The sequence below is a fragment of the Dryobates pubescens genome, chromosome 38 (assembly GCF_014839835.1).
Source record: "Dryobates pubescens isolate bDryPub1 chromosome 38, bDryPub1.pri, whole genome shotgun sequence".
Lineage (NCBI taxonomy): Eukaryota > Metazoa > Chordata > Aves > Piciformes > Picidae > Dryobates > Dryobates pubescens.
The window spans coordinates 279,732-297,561 of NC_071649.1; the positions used below are offsets into that span (position 1 = coordinate 279,732).

The 17,830-nt window shown below is 48.4% G+C and overlaps 1 protein-coding gene across 1 annotated transcript in view; it reads left to right on the plus strand.

Moving 5' to 3' along the window:
- Window positions 1–15,528: 15,528 nt before the first annotated feature.
- Window positions 15,529–17,830, plus strand: part of TMC2 (transmembrane channel like 2) — a 40,159-nt gene continuing 37,857 nt past the window's right edge. The window contains exons 1-2 of the mRNA XM_054177086.1: window positions 15,529–15,661; window positions 15,963–16,010. Coding sequence (XP_054033061.1) covers window positions 15,616–15,661; window positions 15,963–16,010 — 94 coding nt within the window. The 5' untranslated portion in view covers window positions 15,529–15,615. The remainder of the gene's footprint in view (window positions 15,662–15,962; window positions 16,011–17,830) is intronic.

The following is a 17,830-nucleotide window of genomic DNA, read 5'->3' on the forward strand; positions in this document are numbered from 1 at the left end:
TGAGGAGGGGAGTGGTAGTGCAGCTTTGGTGGGCACCTGGCATCCATCCAGGGTCAAACCTCCACACCAGCAAATTCATACAGAACAGAATAGAGTAGCATAGAATAGAATAGAGTAGCATAGAATAGAATAGAGTAGCATAGAATAGAGGTAGAAGTAGAATAGAATAGAGGTAGAAGTAGAATAGAAGTAGAAGTAGAATAGAAGTAGAATAGAAGTAGAAGTAGAATAGAATAGAAGTAGAATAGAATAGAATAGACCAGACCAGGTTGGAAGAGACCTTCAAGATCATTGAGTCCAACCTATCACCCAACACCATCTAATCAACTAAACCATGGCACCAAGAGCCCTATCAAGTCTCCTCCTAGCCATGCATTAAGATCTCACACAGATACATGAAGCCACCAGCTCTCAGCAGCACTGAATTCTTTTCTGCTTCTGTTAAGACTGCAGTGGAGCAAACCACTGCAGAGTCTTCTGCCAATGCATCATTCCATTTCTTGGCTGCTAAATGCTGCAATATGCAAATCTGAAGCCCATCCAAGAAATATGTCATTAATCTACCAGGTATTGATATCATCTGTCAGAGCTCTCCTGTAATAAAGGGAATTATTCAAACTGCTGACTTCCCAGACCAACACACCCTTGATTTCCTTCACTGCCCTGCCCAGTTCTCTCCTTAACTTAACTCTGCTCCCTGCAGAAGTGTAGATGGGAATTTCTCTAATTTACAGCAATGTGCTGGCAAGTTTGGTATTCACTCCTCTCAGTAGCAGGGATAGTAATCATCTTGATTTAGAGGCTATAATACAGCTTTCCAGTGTGCAGGCATAAGAGGAAAAATCAAAGCTGATGGCCCCCAGAAAGGAAGCCTGGCTTCAGCAACTGGCTCCTTGCCAGCCAGCAAAACAAAGGGAAGGGAAAACCTGCAGTAAAATAAAGCACAGGGGAAGCTGCAAGAGTGTTTCAGAGCGAGCCGGGCCCATATTCATCATCTACACAGTAAACAGGCTCAATAAGAGGGATTCCTATGAATTTCAAGTAGGCACAGAGGTTCAGCAGCGACTGACTGGAGCCACAGGGTTCATCCATCACAGCTTCAATGACTCCCAGTTATCCAGGGGCGGTTTGGTGTAAGTGCCATATGGGCTCACTGCTTGCTTTGCATCAGCTTCACCACTTCTCTCTGTGTCTGTGTGTGTGTGTGTGTCTCTGTGTGTGTGTCACAAGGTTTCATTTCTCTGGCAAAGGTGACAGCTTCTGTGACAGCTGAAAAAGGGGTGACGGAACATGCCAAAGAGACTTCCCCCATGACCCAGGCTGAGGTCAGCACATGCCCTGAGGATGCTCCCAGGAAGCCAGAAGGGAGCACGAGGCCATAAGGAGCCAAACCCCAACATCTGCTCTTGCTGGGAAAGACAAGAAATCAGAAAAGGCATGGTCATCGAATTCATACAATAGAATGGTTTAGATCAGAAGGGACCTTGAAGATCATGCAGTTCCAACTCCCCTGCCACAGGCAGGGACACCTTCCACTAGAACAGGTTGCTCAAGGTTTCATCCAACCTGGCCTTGAACACCTCCAGGGAGGGGGCACCCATTACTTCCCTGGGCAACCTGTTCCAGTGTCTCGCCCCTCTCACTGTAAATAATTTCTTCCTAATATCTAGTCCAAATCTACCCTCCTCAAGCTTCAAGCCATTGCCCCTTGTCCTATGACAACAAGCCCATGTACAGCCTGTAATCCCCACCAGGTCTTTCAAAACAGGTAGAGGGAAAGGGAAACCTCTCCACCCTGCCTTTCCTCCTTTCTGCACACAGGAGACATCTCTGCTCATGGTGCTGAGGGACCCTGGCACCCTGAAGGGGTTAAATGCAAAGGAATCATAGAATGGTGTGGATGGAAGGGACCTCCAAAGGTCACCCAGTCTGACCCCCCCAGCAGTCAGCAGGGACGTCCTTCACCAGATCAGGTCACTCAGAGCCTTATCCAGCCTGATCTTGAATATCTCCAGTGATGGCGCCTCAACTACCTCCATGAGCAACCTGTTGCAGAGTTCCAGCACTCTCATGGTGCAGAACTTGTTCCTAACATCCAATCTAAATCTGCTCTTCTCTCATTTCAAGCCATTGCCCTTCATCCTGCCACTGCAGGTCTTTGCAAGCAGTCCCTCTGCAGCCTTCCTGTAGCCCCCTTCAGGTACTGGCAGGCTGCTATTAGGTCTCCCTGGAGCCTTCTCTTCTCCAGGCTGAACACCCCCAGCTCCCTCAGCCTGCCCTCATGGCAGAGGTGTTCCAGAGGCTCAGGGGAGATCTTCTTGCTCTCTACAACTACATGAAGGGAGGTTGTAGACAGGTGGGGGTTGGTCTCTTCCCCCAGGCAACCAGCACCAGAACAAGAGCAATAAGGTCTCCCCTGAGCCTTCTCTTCTCCAGGCTAAGCAACCCCAGCTCCCTCAGCCTCTCCTCACAGGGCGGTGGTCCAAACCCCTCCCCAGCTTTGTTACCCTTCTGTGGACACCTTCCAGCAGCTCAACATCTTTCTTGAATGGATGAGGCAATGCCAGCTCCCAGGCAGTCCCAGGACACAAGGGAGCTGTGCCCAGGAAGAGCCTGGCTCACCTGTTCCTGAAGAGATTTCCCCACAGGGAGGGATTCAAAATTAGAGGTAGTTGCCATGCTCCCCTGGGTCAAACTCAGCAGCCCCTGTGCTCCTCACATTGTGATCAGCCTGCAGAGCCTTTACCAGCACAAATGATTATGATCAGTGCTCGTAGCCTTGCTGCTCTTTTGCTTACCATTCCTAGGAGCAGGAGCTTTGCTCTCCTGAAATAAAGACAGCAGTTACAGGACTAGGTGCTCAGCATGGCGGGATAAAGCCTCCACCTAATTAAAGTAAGGTGTGGCATTAATTAATCATCTCACAGGGCCCAAGACAGGCAGGCAGCAGAGCAGAGCACCCACAGAGGTTTTGTTTTCTTGCAGAATCCATCATATCCCCTCACACATGATGAGCATGGACCCAACTCCAAACACACAATGGAGGTTTTAGACAATTATTGATTTTTGCTATTCAAGTAGAAAGAGTGGTTCCCATGGCAACGAGCCCATCACTCCCCACCTGTGGCATCACTTTGCTCTCCTCACACAAGCTCTTCATTGAAAGCAGTAAACATGTTCCACACAAACCACGCAAGGAAGCTCCCTGCTGTGCTGTTGCCTGGGCTCCCAGTGAAAACCTCACTCCTTTTGCATCAGCACTACCCAAGGACAGAGGTAGCCCTCAGTTTATTATTCCTTCCCAGGTCAAGGACAAGTGCAGAGCCCTTCATCTGGAAAGGAATAACAAACTGCAGCAGCACAGGTTAAGAGGTGATCTGCTGGAGAGCAGCCCTGTGAAGAAGGACCTGGGAGACCTGGTGGATAACAAGTTCTGCATGGGACAGCAATGTGCCCCAGTGGCCAAGAAGGTCAATGGGGTCCTGGGGTGTATTAAGAGGAATCTGTCCAGCAGATGCAGGGAGGTTCTCCTCCCCCTTTACTCTGCCCTGGTGAGGCCACACCTGGAATATTGCATCCAGTCCTGGGCTCCCCAGTTCAAGAGGGACAGGGATCTGCTGGAGAGAGTCCAATGCAGGGCGAGCAGGATGCTGAAGGGACTGGAGCACTGCCTGATGAGGAGAGGCTGAGAGCCCTGGGACTGTTCAGTCTGGAGAAGAGAAGACTGAGAGGGGAGTTCATAAGTGTCTATAAATATCTGAGGGCTGTGGGTCAAGAGGGAGGGGTCAGCCTCTGCTCACTTGCACCCTGGGATAGGACAAGGAACAATGGATGTTAACTGCAGCACAGGAGGTTCCACCTCAACATCAGGAGGAACTTCTTTACTGTGAGGGTCACAGAGCACTGAAACAGGCTCCCCAGAGAAGTGGTGGAGTCTCCTTCTCTGGAGACTTTCAAGCCCCATCTAGATGCATTCCTGAGTGACCTGTGCTGGATTCTATGGTCCTGCTCTGGCAGGGGGGTTGGACTCAATGATCTTATGAGGTCCCTTCCAACCCTTAACATCCTGTGAGCTGTGATCCTCAGTTTGTCTTAATTGTGCCACATTAAAGCTGGCATTGATGGGAAGCAACTCTACCTTCAGCATTCACAGTACTTCTTCCTCAGACTGGCTAATGCAAACATGGGAGGATTATTTTCCCCTCTACTCTGCTCTACTGAGACCCACACCTGCAGTGCTGTGTCCAGCTCAGGAGCCTGCAGCACAAGAAGGACAGAGGAGGCCACAAAAATCACCACAAGGTTAGAACCCCTCTGAGGTGGTAAAATACTGGCCCAGATTTCCCAGAGAGGTGGTGGATGCCCCATCCCTGGAAACATTCCAGATCAGGTTGAATGGGGCTCTGAGCAACCTGATCTAGCTGAAGATGCCCCTGAGGGGGGCTTGGGCTGCCTGTGTGAGCAGGATGCAGGACCCAGCCCATATTTCCAGGAAAATTACCAAGAGATTTGCAAGGCAGACATCTCCCTGGCTTTGGAGATCTGAGAGAGGCATGGTGTGCAGAACCCAAACCATCCATCCATGCTATGGGATGTGGGGTGGCACTGCAAGAAGTGCCAAGAGCCTGGGCAGGGGGATCTTGAACCAGAGGAGCTTCAAATTGTTCCTTAGAAAGAAGAAGGAGGTGAAGATACATTTTTTTTTTTGGGGGGGGGGGGAGGAGGAAGATGCCAGAGGAAATGATGGAGAGAATTCCAGCAGAAGAGATGAGACAAGCCTTGGCTTGGGAGAAGGTGTTAAAGCTGAAAAAGCATCGGCCAGGCTGAGGGGAAGAACAAATATTGAAAGCAACAGCAGGAGGAAACAGATCAATTGGAATAGCTGGAAGTGAAAAGATATGAGCAGATCAGAGACATTACAGCACAGAGCCTGCAGAGATGCAACAAAGATTGAGGAGACATTAAGAGATTTTTTTTTTTTTTCCTTTTTAATTTCAAAAATAGAAGTCTCTGAGAGATGCAAGAAGATGTGAGGAGTCCAATCTGTTACACGACTGGGAGGCAAGGGGAGGACAGCCAGAGCAGGGCAAGGGTGTAAGGCGAGATAAGGCAAAGCTACGGCAGTAGACTGAGGGGGCTGGGGTTGTTTAGCCTGGAGAAGAGGAGGCAGTCCTTCTAGGACATGAGAGAATGATCAGAAGTAAGATGGGAAAGATATTGTGATAGTGACTTAATATCTTGGGCATTATGTCTTCTATCACACACTGCTTATTCAATACCAGCAAAACTGCTGATTTGTCCCCAAAACACAGAAACCAGGTTCTTGCTATTTTGCTTTCTCCCCTCCTTCCAATTTTGCACTGATTTTCACGGTGCTGAAGGCTTTGTATCATAGCTAAGGGTCAGCCCACAGAAAGGCATTGGAAAGGGAGGAGAAAATGACGTTCTGGTTCATTCTAACAGCCAGATGCTTTCATAGAAATAATCAATTCTTGGCATTTTTTTCCCCCACAATATTAATTTCTGAATCTGCACAGAAGGGCTAATAATTAGGAATCTGAAAGAAATTCTCTGGGAATAACTATGGGCATCAAGGTGCTCCATCTGGAAAGGTTACCTTCTTATCCCCATCACGGCACAGTCACGGGAACAGCTGTGCAAGACAGACACCCATCTGCAAGAGTGCTGTCATCAGTCTGGTGCAGCCAATGTACAAATAACAGAAGGGCTTCTCCCTGCAAATCTGATTGCTGCTCTGTCCACAGCAGAAGGAGCTGTGGCATGAATTCTAGTTTTTACCTCCCTGCTGACCAAGGTTGGGATGCAACAGCAAAGATGCCCTTGGCAGCTTGTAGAAGGCCACAGAAACAACAGTAAGCCTCTTCTTGATGTCCATTGCCTTATTCAGGCAGAATCAAGAAAGTTTCTTTCATGTTATTAAAATAAAAAGGCGTTGTTTTTTTAAAGCCATATTTCATGATCACACCCATTAAGATAAAAGGAGGGGGGGGAAATGGACTTTGCTGCTATTTCATCTAAGGCTAGTGGGTGGGGGTGGATGGCTCTTTTCCTGTAGACATTTTATTACTCTATGAATTGCTGATGATGGTCTAATTATCTTCAAATATGATGCTCTCCCTGCTTTTTTTTTCCCCTCCTGGGGCTGGAAACTTTGGATTTAACTACTGGGGGGGGGGGGGGAAAGCAGCTAACCATCATCTGATGCCAGATGTTCAAGGATTGAGTGGGATTCTCAGGGAAGCACTCCCATGGAGGAGGATCAGCTCCTAGCTGCCAGGGTGGCAGAGTCAGCAGCCTCTTCCTGGGACACAGAAATTGAAAGCAGTGGGGCAGAAAGGTGGAGGCTTCTGCTAACTGCAGGCAAGGATGCCGATCAAAACAAAAGAAAGGGAGGGAAAACCAAACACAAACAGCAACAAAAGAACCCACTGCAAGTAAATCCATCATTCCCTCCACACCATAACACACAAGGAGGCAGCACAGAGTGCTGGTAAGAGAGGCAAAAATGATCCTGTGGAACCAGAAGCTGGGAGAGCAGCCAAAAATGTGCTTCATGTTTCCAGAACTTGTTTAAATCCACGAGTTTTCTCATAATTGAAACCCGTGGGGATTTCCCCTCCCCAGGAGGACACAGCATGCATTATTAGCTAACAAGAAGCCTCTATCCTTTAATGGGCCTATGAAAAGCCCCATGAAATCTTGGCTATCAGAGGCAAGTGCTGTACAAGCAGTGCTGATGTGGCCACCACATGCTGCTGCGTAGCATCAGTGCTTCTCCAGTGTGTTTCTAGGATTTTACAGCCTTTTTTTTCTTCCTTACCCTCCTCCCTTCCTCCCCAGCTTCAGATGTTCCTTATTTTACACTCATCTGGCTAGTTGCAGGCACAGATGACACATGGGGACATTGCCACTCCACGACAATTTAGGCATTAAGCAAGAGAATAATTCTGCTTCTCATCTGCTTGAACCAGAGGAGGTATCCAAGAAGTGATGGGCCCCTTGCACCTGCCACTGGTGAGGCTACACCTCACATGCTGTGTTCAGGTTTGGGGCCCTCATTGCCCAGGGAGATGGTGGAGTCACCAGCCCTGAAGGTGTTCAAGAGGGGATTGGAGGTGGCACTTGGTGCCATGGTTTAGTGGTCATGAGGTCTTGGGTGACAGGTTGTACTTGATGATCTTCAAGTTCTTTTCCAACCTTATTGATTCTATGATTCTATGATAAGAGCTGGAGCTTGTCCAAAGCAGATCTATGAAATTGAAGGGTCTGGAATCATAGAATCATAAAATCAACAAGGTTGGAAAAGACCTCAGAGATCATCAAGCCCAACCTATCACCCTACACCTTATGGCTAACTAAACCATGGCTCCAAGTGCCACATCCAATCCTTTTTTGAACACCCCCAGGGATGGTGACTCCACCACCTCCCTGGGCAGCACATCCCAATGGCCAATTACTCTTTCTGGGAAGAACTTGGAGCACAAGCCTTAACTACAATCAGAAGTTCAGTGCTTCTCTACTGAGAACAAGGAAATGCCTCACAAGGTGTGTGCTAGACAGCATCTGTTTTGAAATATGGGATACTGTAATTATTTCTATTCCCTTTTAAGAGCACCACATCAACAGTCAGGCAGCAAACACTCCCTCCACGCTACACTGGAGAAAGAGACAGAGAGCTTGTTTAATATTCAACAGCTCAGCCAGAAAGTGTGCAGCCAGAAAGAAAAGGCTGTGCATTTTTGCTAACCATCTCAAAAGAAGACAGGAGTCAGACACAGGCCACATCAGAGGTGACAGCGATGACCCAGAGTGAATTTCAGCACAAGACAGATATGGACCTGTTGGAATGGACCCAGAGGAGGCCACAAAAATGATCAGACACTGGAACACCTCTGCTGTGAGGACAGGATGAGAGAGTGTGGGTTTTTCAGCCTGGAGAAGAGAAGGCTCTAGGGAGACCTTATTGCAGCTTTCCAGTACTTAAAGGAGCTGTAAGAGAGATGGGGACAGACTTTTTAGCAGGGCCTGCTGCAACAGGACAAGGGGTGATGACTTTAAATTAAAAGAAGGGAGATTCAGGGTAGATGAAAGAAAGTTGTATACTGCTGCTGCTGAAACCCTGGCCCAGGTTGCCCAGAGAGGTGGCAGATACCCCATCCCTGGTCAGACTGGATTAGACTCTGAGCAACCTGCTCTACTAGAAGATGTCCTTGCTCACTGCAGGGGGGTTGGACTACAAGACATTTAATGGCCCCTTCCAACCCAAAGCATTCTATGAACCTTTTTGCAAAGAAAAGGAGAGATACAGAACTCCAGCCCAAACCAAAGACCTAAACTTAGCCTAGATTAAATAGACTCCTCGATGCCCTGCGGAACAGTCCCCGTTAGCTCACAAGCACGTGATGGTTCTCAGTAATCATCAGATTGCTCAGGTGAAGAGATACCTCAGGATAGCTCTAGCCCAACCCCTGCTCAAAACAGTGTCTGAGCCAAGCTCAGATTAGATTGGTTGGGATTTTGTCCACTTGGGCTTAACAAATACAAGCAGATTCTCTCCTTCCAATGGTGAAAGGAAGTTACTGCTGGTTTGAGTGAGAGACCTGCAGCGGCAGCAGCAACTACAAACCAGAAGGCAGGCTGTTAAGCCAGAAGTGTGGCTGTGTGGTGGCCCCATCAATGAGCACTTGCTAACAAATTGCAGCAGGAACAGATCACAGAATCAGCCAGGTTAGAAGAGACATCCAAGACAGATCATCAAGTCCAACCTATCACCCAACCCTATCTAATCAACCGGACCATGGCAGGAAGTGCCTCATCCAGGCTTTTCTTAAACACCTCCAGTGACATCAACCCCACCATCTCCCTGGGCAGCCCATCCCAATGGCCAGTCTCTCTTCCTGTGAAGAACTTCTTTCTAAGATCAAGCCTAAACTTCCCCCTGCACAGCTTGAGACTCTGTCCTCTTGTTCTCTTGCTGGTTGCCTGGTTGATGCAGTTAGAGGAAAAAGCAACAACCAAACCCCAAATCCAGCCTGCATTCCACACAGAAAGTGAATATTTTAATCAACAGTATTTTGTCTTCCTGAAGCAGCTTTTGTATCTTTTGCATTTGGATCTTCATCACATGATGAAGCTCTCACTTCACTGATCTCACTTCACCTGATCTCAAACGCACTTGAGGTTGGTTTAACAAATTCAGCTCCTGGAATAAAAGTCTCTCATCAAAGCAGCACCCACAGAACTGTGCCAGTGCCTGTGTACTTGAGAAAAGAGGGTAAATCAGGCTCAATTTCACCCTATCACAGTGCTGCCCCACTCCTGCTGTCCTCTGATGCTTTCATTAGTGTGTGCTGGGAAAACACCAGAAATCAAGCACAAGCCCTGTGAGGAGAGGCTGAGGGAGCTGGGTTTGCTTAGCCTGGAGAAGAGGAGGCTCAAGGGAGACCTTAGTGCTCTCTACAACTACCTGAAAGGAGATTGTAGTCATGTGGGGATTGGTCTCTTCTCCCAGGCAAGCAGCACCAGAACAAGAGGACACAGTCTCAAGCTGTGCCAGGGCAAGTTTAGGCTGGAGGTGAGGAGAAAGTTCTTCCCAGAGAGATTGGCCATTGGAATGTGCTGCCCAGGGAGGTGGTGGAGTCACCGTCCCTGGAGGTGTTCAAAAAAGGATTGGATGTGGCACTTGGAGACGTGGTTTAGTTGTCATGTGGTGTTAGGTAATAGGTTGGAGTTGATGATCTCTGAGGTCTTTTCCAACCTTATTGATTCTACAGTTCTTGGGTTTCCACACACATTCTCCTCTATTTTCTCTTCTTGTCCATGGAAACTTCACAGCCTTCATTTATGGACTCCATTAACTCTTCAGATAGGGAGTGATGGGTTGACAAAAAGTGTTATGCAGTGTCCATTCACTACAAAGGGTGTGGAAGATGGACAGAAGTTTCTGTCTGATGTTAGAAATCTCCATGGTTTTCCCAACATCACTTAACTACTCACACAGGGCCAGGACCACAGTGGATGAACAAGAGCCTACTGCCCCCAAAGCCTGTCAGGGCCAATGATGAGGAGGGAAGACACAGGAGCAATAGCCACCATCTGACTGGCATCATCACAAAACACCTACATGCCATGTTTGGAGAGCACTGACAGGCTCAGGTGGATGGAGGGTGGCTCTAAACGTGTGCTTAGCCTGAGATGTGGAGTTGGTGAAGATGGCAGTGAGCTGGCAGGTGTGGGCTTGTGCTTCCTGCTAAGGCTGGGGTCTTGGTGACTGCAGTGGTTCCCAGAAGGCTGCAGTTCAAGGAGTGCTCTCTTCTCATACAGCTGGGCAATAGAAGCATCATCTTAAAGAAAAAATAATTGATTACAATACTGCCTTCTACATGAGAAGCAGCAGTGGAAGACTGATGGGCTGTGTTCTGTGCTTGGTCTGACATTCAGAGATGCTCCCCCAAGCTGACACAGCTCCAGGAGCTGCCAGTGCACATCCTTGCCTGGTTTTGGTTTAATTCTTCTTGACAGGCCACCTGAATTAGCAGCCCTCTGGCAGTAATTGTTCTCCAGCTAAAACACAGGCTAACAGAATGTACAGAGCTCCTTGCACTCCTTCCTGGGAAATTCCCAGCTGTGCCTTGAGGCGTGAGGTGACTAAAAGCCAGGGAGAGAGCAGTGTGAATAACAGGAGGGAAGGAATGAAAAAGCAATATCTCTGCCTCCCAGGAGCTCGTGGAATCACAGAACCATGCTGGCTGCAAGAGAACTTTAAGATCATCAAGTCCACCACTAAGCTATGTCCCTCAGCACCATGTCTACAGAGCTTTAAAATGCCTCCAGGACTGATGACTCCACCACTTCCCTGGGCTGCCTGTCCCAGGGCTTCACAACCCTATGGGTGAAGAAATATTTCCTAATGTCAAGCCTAAACCTTCCTTGGTGTAACCTGGAGCCATTTCCTCTTTTCCTATCACTTGTTACTTGGGAGAGGAGACCTCACCTGGAGTACTGCATCCAGCTCTGGAGACTACAACACAACAGGAAGGTCATGAACCTGATGGAATGGGTCCAGAGGAGGGCCACAAAAATGATCAGAGGGCTGAAGCACCTCGCCTGTGAAGATAGGCTGATGGAGTTGGGGGTATTCAGCCTGGAGAACAGAAAGCACCTCAGAGCAGCCTTCCAGTACCTGAAGGGGACCTACAAGAATGTTGGGGAGGGACTATTCACAAAAGCATGCAGCCCTAGGGACAAGGGGCAGTGGTTTGAAACTAGAGAAGGGTAGATTAAGATCAGATATTAGGAAGAAGTTCTTCAACATAAGGAACATTGCAACAGGTTGCCAAGGGAGGTAGCTGAAGTCCCAGCCCTGGAGAAATTCAAGGTCAGGCTTGATGGGGCTCTGAGCAACCAGATCTAGTTGGGGATGTCCTGCTTACTGCAGCAGGGTTGAGTTAGATGAAGTCTAGAAGTCCCTTCCAACCCAGTGCATTCTATGATTATTCTATGATTAGTGAAAGAGGAATTGGCCACTGGAATGTGCTGCCCAGGGAGGTGGTGGGGTCACCATCCCTGGAGGTGTTCAAAAGGGGATTGGAAGTGGCACTTGAAGCCATGGTTTAGTTAGTCATGAGGTGTAGGGTGATAGGTTGGACTTGATGATCTCTGAGGTCTTTTCCAACCTTATTGATTCTATGATTCTATGAAAGATGCTGAGAGAGCTTCTGTTGTTTTCAAACCCTGCAGCCTTCTTTACCAGACAGTCCAACAGAAGTAAGTCTGCTGGGAAGGGATTCTCACATCTGAAATGCCTGTCTCAGACACAGCATTAAAGTTGGCTGTAGCAATGCACAAGTTTTACACCCCCATCAAAATATCCACAGGCAGGTCAGGTATTATAGTTATTAGTGAAAAACCTTCTCAAGTGGAGATTACTTATAGATGAGATGAATATTGAACAAATGTAATCCATGGGCTAATTAGCTAAAGCCCTATGTTAATCAGAAAGCAAGAAAGGGAGAAACATTAGCTCATTAAGCATTTAGAAGCATGTTGTATGTGCTTCCAGGATTCAGTTACCCCTCTCTCCATCACACAACTGCTTTTTATTTAACACTTGGAAGTGTGTGAGATGTCCAAGGTCCTCCTATGGTCAAACTCAAAACTGCCAAACACAGAATACAGAATACAAAATAAACCAGGCTGGAAAAGGCCTTTGAGATCATGGAGTCCAACCCATCACCCAACACCATATAATCAACTAAACCATGGCACCAAGTGCCTCATCCAGGCTCTTCTTAAACACTTCCAGTGATGGTGACTCCACCACCTCCCTGGGCAGCAGATTCCAATGGCCAATCTCTCTTTCTATGAAGAATTTCTTCCTAACATCCAGCCTAAACCTGCCCTGGCACAGCTTGAGACTGTGTCCTCTTGTTCTGTCACAGGTAGGCAGCGTTGGGCACCAGCATGAGGAGAAATAAACTGAACAGCACAGGAGAGAAGGATTAGAGCTAAAATCCCAAGGAGTTCATGCTCTGTGTACAAAGCCTGACATTTACATAGATGGATTATTGGCTGTGCATTACTTATTCATGCCTTCCATGGCATAACTCAGAGGGAAAAGACTAATCCCCCACTCCCTCCACCCCAAGATCCATACTCCTAAGAAATCATAAACCCTGCAAGACACTTTATCTTCTTAGGAGAATCAGGCTCCTAAGCTGGGGATGCTGGGTGCTGAAGGACAGCAGCATTTCCCCACTGCAAGACCATGCAGGTGCTTGCAGGTCAGCCCCTAAAGGAGCTGTTTTGGTAGCTGTCATCTCCTCCATGTACACACACAGAGGTGTGGAAAGTCATCCAGCATGACCTGTCCCACAGCACACAGGATCATAGAATCAATAAGGTTGGAAAAGACCTCGGAGATCATCAAGTCCAACCTATCACCCAACACCTCATGACTGACTAAACCATGGCTCCAAGTGCCACATCCAATCCCCTCTTGAACACCTCCAGGGATGGTTACTCCATCACCTCCCTGGGCAGCACATTCCAGTGGCCAATTACTCTTTCTGGGAAGAACTTTCTCCTCACCTCCAGCCTAAATTTCCCCCGTGCAGCTTGAGACTGTGTCCTCTTGTGCTGGTTCTGGTTGCCTGGGAGAAGAGACCAAGGATGGTTCATTGCTCTACCCAGGCCTGGCAGCCTTGGAGCTTGTAGCAATGGTTTTGTAGCTATGTTTCCCTACAAGAAGCAGCTTGGCAGTGCTATGTTCATAGCTGGACCTGATGATCTTGAGGTCTTTTCCAAACTAAGTGATTGTGTGACTCTACTGCCAGACAGATGGCTGTCAAAAGGACGTTTTTCTTACCTCAGACATATCGCACTTGGAGCTGTATTTTACCATGAATAACCCAATGCTGATTATAAACAGCTACCACATTTTTTCTTCACACTTCCTTTTTTATTTTTTGGACCAACACTCTTCAGTGTCCATGTACTCCAAGCACAGCATCACGCAGGCAAAGCCAGCACAGAGATGATAGAATCACAGAATGGTTCAGGTTGGAAGAGACCTCAGAGATCATCTCCTCCAACCTCCCCACCATGGGCAGGGACACCTCTCAACTAGGCTCAGCTGCTCAAGGCCTCATCTAACCTGGCACATTTTCTTGGTCTCAGCTTGCATGACACCATTTTGTTGCACTGAACCCCACTGCCCAGGCTCACCTGCCCTGCTTGTCTGCTGCACCATACCCTCTGACACCACCTGTCCTCAGCAGCTGTGGTGGCTCTCTCCCCCAAGGACAGGTGCCAGAAGGCACAAAGACAGCAAGGATCCCCACAGTGCTTGTGAGGCTGCACAGCAGCTGCAGGTGGATGAGTCCTGTGTCCAGTTCTGGGCCCCTCAGCTTAGGAAAGATTCTGAGTTGCTGGAAGGTGTCCAGAGAAGGGCAACAAAGCTGGGGAGGGGTCTGGAGCATAGCCCTGGGAGGAGAGGCTGAGGGAGCTGGGGTTGCTTAGCCTGGAGAAGAGGAGGCTCAGGGGAGACCTTCTTGCTCTCTACAACTCCCTGAAGGGAGGTTGTAGCCAGGTGGGGGTTGGTCTCTTCTCCCAGGCAAGCAGCACCAGAACAAGAGGACACAGTCTCAAGCTGTGCCAGGGGAGGTTTAGGCTGGATGTTGGGAAGAAATTCTTCATAGAAAGAGAGATTGGCCATTGGAATGTGCTGCCCAGGGAGGTGGTGGAGTCCCCATCACTGGAGGTGTTTAAGAAGAGCCTGGCTGAGGCACTTGGGGCCACGGTTTAGTTGATTAGATGGTGTTGGGTGATAAGCTGGACTCGAAGGTCTCAAAGGTCTTTTCCAACCTGGTTAATTCTGTATTCTGGAGGAAGAGACAGCACCATCTGGGATTATTTCTTTTTCTTGAGGCTCTGAGGCAAAAGGAGCAGCAGACAGAATAATAGAATCGTTTGGGTTGAACTTTATTTCCAGATGCCTTTGGAGGAAAATGCGTCGAGCAAAAAGCAGAGAATCCCATTAAGGCTGGCACCTGCATTGATGCAAGTCACTGGTAGCAGCAGCCTCAAGCTGATCTTCACAACATTCCTCTTTTTGGGAAGGGAAGGAAGGGAATTAAGACACTCCCAGATTTCAGAGACGGGATGAAGCTTCAGAGAAGCTTTCCTCTTGGGAAACCGTTCAACCCACACACCTGCAGGAGAAACCCTGCACTGGGCACACACCAGCCCTCTGAGAAAGCTACAGCTGGGGGCAGATGCTGTGGGGCTCAGTCTGGAGATTGCTCAGACAAACCTCTCCTTGGCCCGTCGAAAAACTGCAGGCTGCAGCGTGCAACCCAATACTTTGCAGGACTAAAAGACCTTCCGAATGAGGGTCTCGCATTAATTAATTAAGCCTCAGAGCACCTAGAAGGAAAATCTATCCTATTTTACCAGCAAGTGCAATGAGCATAGAGGAACAAAGGAAAGAGCGATCCCCATGCCCTGACTCCTGACTCCTTGCCTCCTTGTTGCATCTATTAACTCACAAGTCCCTTACAAAAGACATGGATGGAGGAGAGAAGGCGACACTCCCCCCACCAGGGGGCAGGGGCTGCGAGGTTTAATAAAGGCGCAGGCGAATGACTAACAGGGTTACCCAGATTGACACAGGTCAGAGAAGAAAATGGCATTAAGAAAATTGATCCTGCCCACGCCTGGGGCCGTGTGCCCATGTCAGAACCAGCCGTGACTTGTGTCTGCTTCATACGATAGCGCCGAGCCTCCACCCAAGGGCTTTCCTTCATGGTTAAGTAATGAAAGGTAAGGTAATGCCTGCGGGTGCCTCTTTCACAGGGAGAAGGGAACAGAAGGCAGTCTTCGGGTGGGCTGAGGCAGAGCCTGGGTCTCCTCTGCCTCTCCCACCCCTTCCTGCCCACATGGCTCGCAAGCAAGAGGTCAGTGCCGGCTGGATGTGCCTGCCTGATGCCAAGGAGATAAGTAGATGGGCACTGGAAGGGAGAGTAACCTGTGCATGAGCCGGGTGTGCACGCACAGCAGAGCGGCTACAGCGTCTGGGCAAGACAGGAGGCTGCCATGGGGAAGAAAAGGAAATGTGCTTTGCAGGTCATCATGGAAGATGGTTGGTATCACTGTAAGATCATTTCAGTTTGGGTGTTACCAAATGCTGCCTCAGGGCTTTCCAAGCATGGCATTTTACATCTCAAAGACCATGCAGCTTCAGTGTGCTCATGCAGGGAGCTTTTGTCAACCTGCCAACCTAAAGCAACCATCAAGAGCATCATGGTAGAAGAGGATATGATGGATAATCCCCAAGGGATGCTCTGCCAGGCTTTGGTGGCATGTAAGGGCTAACTGTGTAAAGCATCATGCGTGTAAATGCCAGCAACAACGGCAATGACTCTTTGTTCTTTCTCTTGCAGCCGGAATAGAGATTGATGGACAAGTGGAAAGTGACACAGAGAGTGAAGGTAATGTAGAGATAAAAATATGCAGCCTGGTTTGAAATACAAGAGGTGATGCCTTTTCTTTCTCCCCTCTGTTCTGTGACTTGCTCATTTCATGAGCTACTTGTAAGCAAGCTGATTTTTCCCTTGAGGTTTGACTTGCAATGGCAATATGTAAGCTACCGTTCTTAAGCAGCCTGCCCCCTCCCATCCAGGCTCCTAAAGTAGAAGGCTGTCAGAGCCCACATCCCTTGGCAGCCATCCCTAGAAAACCAGGCACTGCAGTAAAACAGTTCTGTGCAGGGCTGGGACTGCTTTGTACCACACCAAGTCCTCACTTGCCCTCCCTGTAATGCTTGCCCAGACCATAACACGGGGGTATCTTCATTAATCACAGCCACAAGAAGATAAAAATGAAAAGGGATGGCTGTGATGGAAACCAGGAAGAGCCAGTGACAGGATTAAACCCATATTTAACCCTCTGTGTGTAGCAAATACAGAGAAATACTTAAGTGGTAGGGTTAGGAGGCTAAAGATAGATAGATAGCTAAGAGGTAAGGTCATAATGTCACTGGATAGGTGGTGTGAATGTAGACTCTACTGCAAAAATGGTTCACAACTGTGTCTGTACAATCCATAAAATAGGAGAAAGCAATTAACAAATGACTGGGATGGGAGGTCTTTTTTAATCATAAGCACCTTTTCCCAACAGGCAAACAAGGCAGTAAGAGTAGCAAATGGATGTTCCACGTTTAGCCTAAGGCACGATAGGCTGCAAATGAAAACCACGAGAGCTGTCTGCTCAGAATGAACATTTGGCCAAAGAGGGAAGGTGCTTCTAGATCACAAACTGAAATTCAGCTGAGACAGACCATTAGATACAGACTAAAACCTACCCAGGGCATTGCTCCTGAGAAATGAGTCCGTAGCTCCTTCACGTTCCCAACGCTAACTGTGACAACCACATCCTAATTGTTTCTTACCAAACCTATTTGTTTGCTTTTAATTTCTAACTTCTCATCAAAGCAAAAATCTAAATAGCCAAATTCTTTTTGGTTCTGTTTTCCTGGCTTTTTTAGGCTGCTCATTTTTTCCACTCTGGATCCCATTCCAGCAGGATTTTCACTTCCCATTTTCCTCCAAGTCGATGCCAAAGTCACAAGTTTGTTTCTTTCTTTCTTTGTCTGAACACTTTCATTTTGTCAGCCAGAAATTTTGGATAGCCTGAAGCCAAAAAGAAAAAACACCCAAACCAAACAAAACAAAACAGCCAGGCAGAAAGGAGCCTGGGGGTAGTGGTTGATAGTAGGCTGAACATGAGCCAACATGAGCCAGCAGTGTGCCCAGGTGGCCAAGAAGGCCAATGGCACCCTGGCCTGTATCAGGAACATTGTGGCCACCAGGAGCAGGGAAGTCATTCTGCCCCTGGACTCAGCACTGGTTAGGCCACACCTTGAGTCCTGTGTCCAGTTCTGGGCTCCTCAGTTTAGGAAAGATGTTGAGTTGCTGGAAGGTGTCCAGAGAAGGGCAACAACGTTGGGGAGGGGTCTGGAGCACAGCCCTGTGAAGGAGAGGCTGAGGGAGCTGGGGTTGCTTAGCCTGGAGAAGAGGAGGCTCAGGGGAGACCTCATTGCTGTCTACAACTACCTGAAGGGAGGTTGTAGCTAGGTGGGGGTCGGTCTAATCTCCCAGGCAACCAGCACCAGAACAAGAGGACACAGTCTCAAGCTGCACCAGGGGAGGTTTAGGCTGGATGTTAGGAAGAAGTTCTTCATAGAAAGAGAGATTGGCCATTGGAATGTGCTGCACAGGGAGGTGGTGGAGTCACCATCACTGGAGATGTT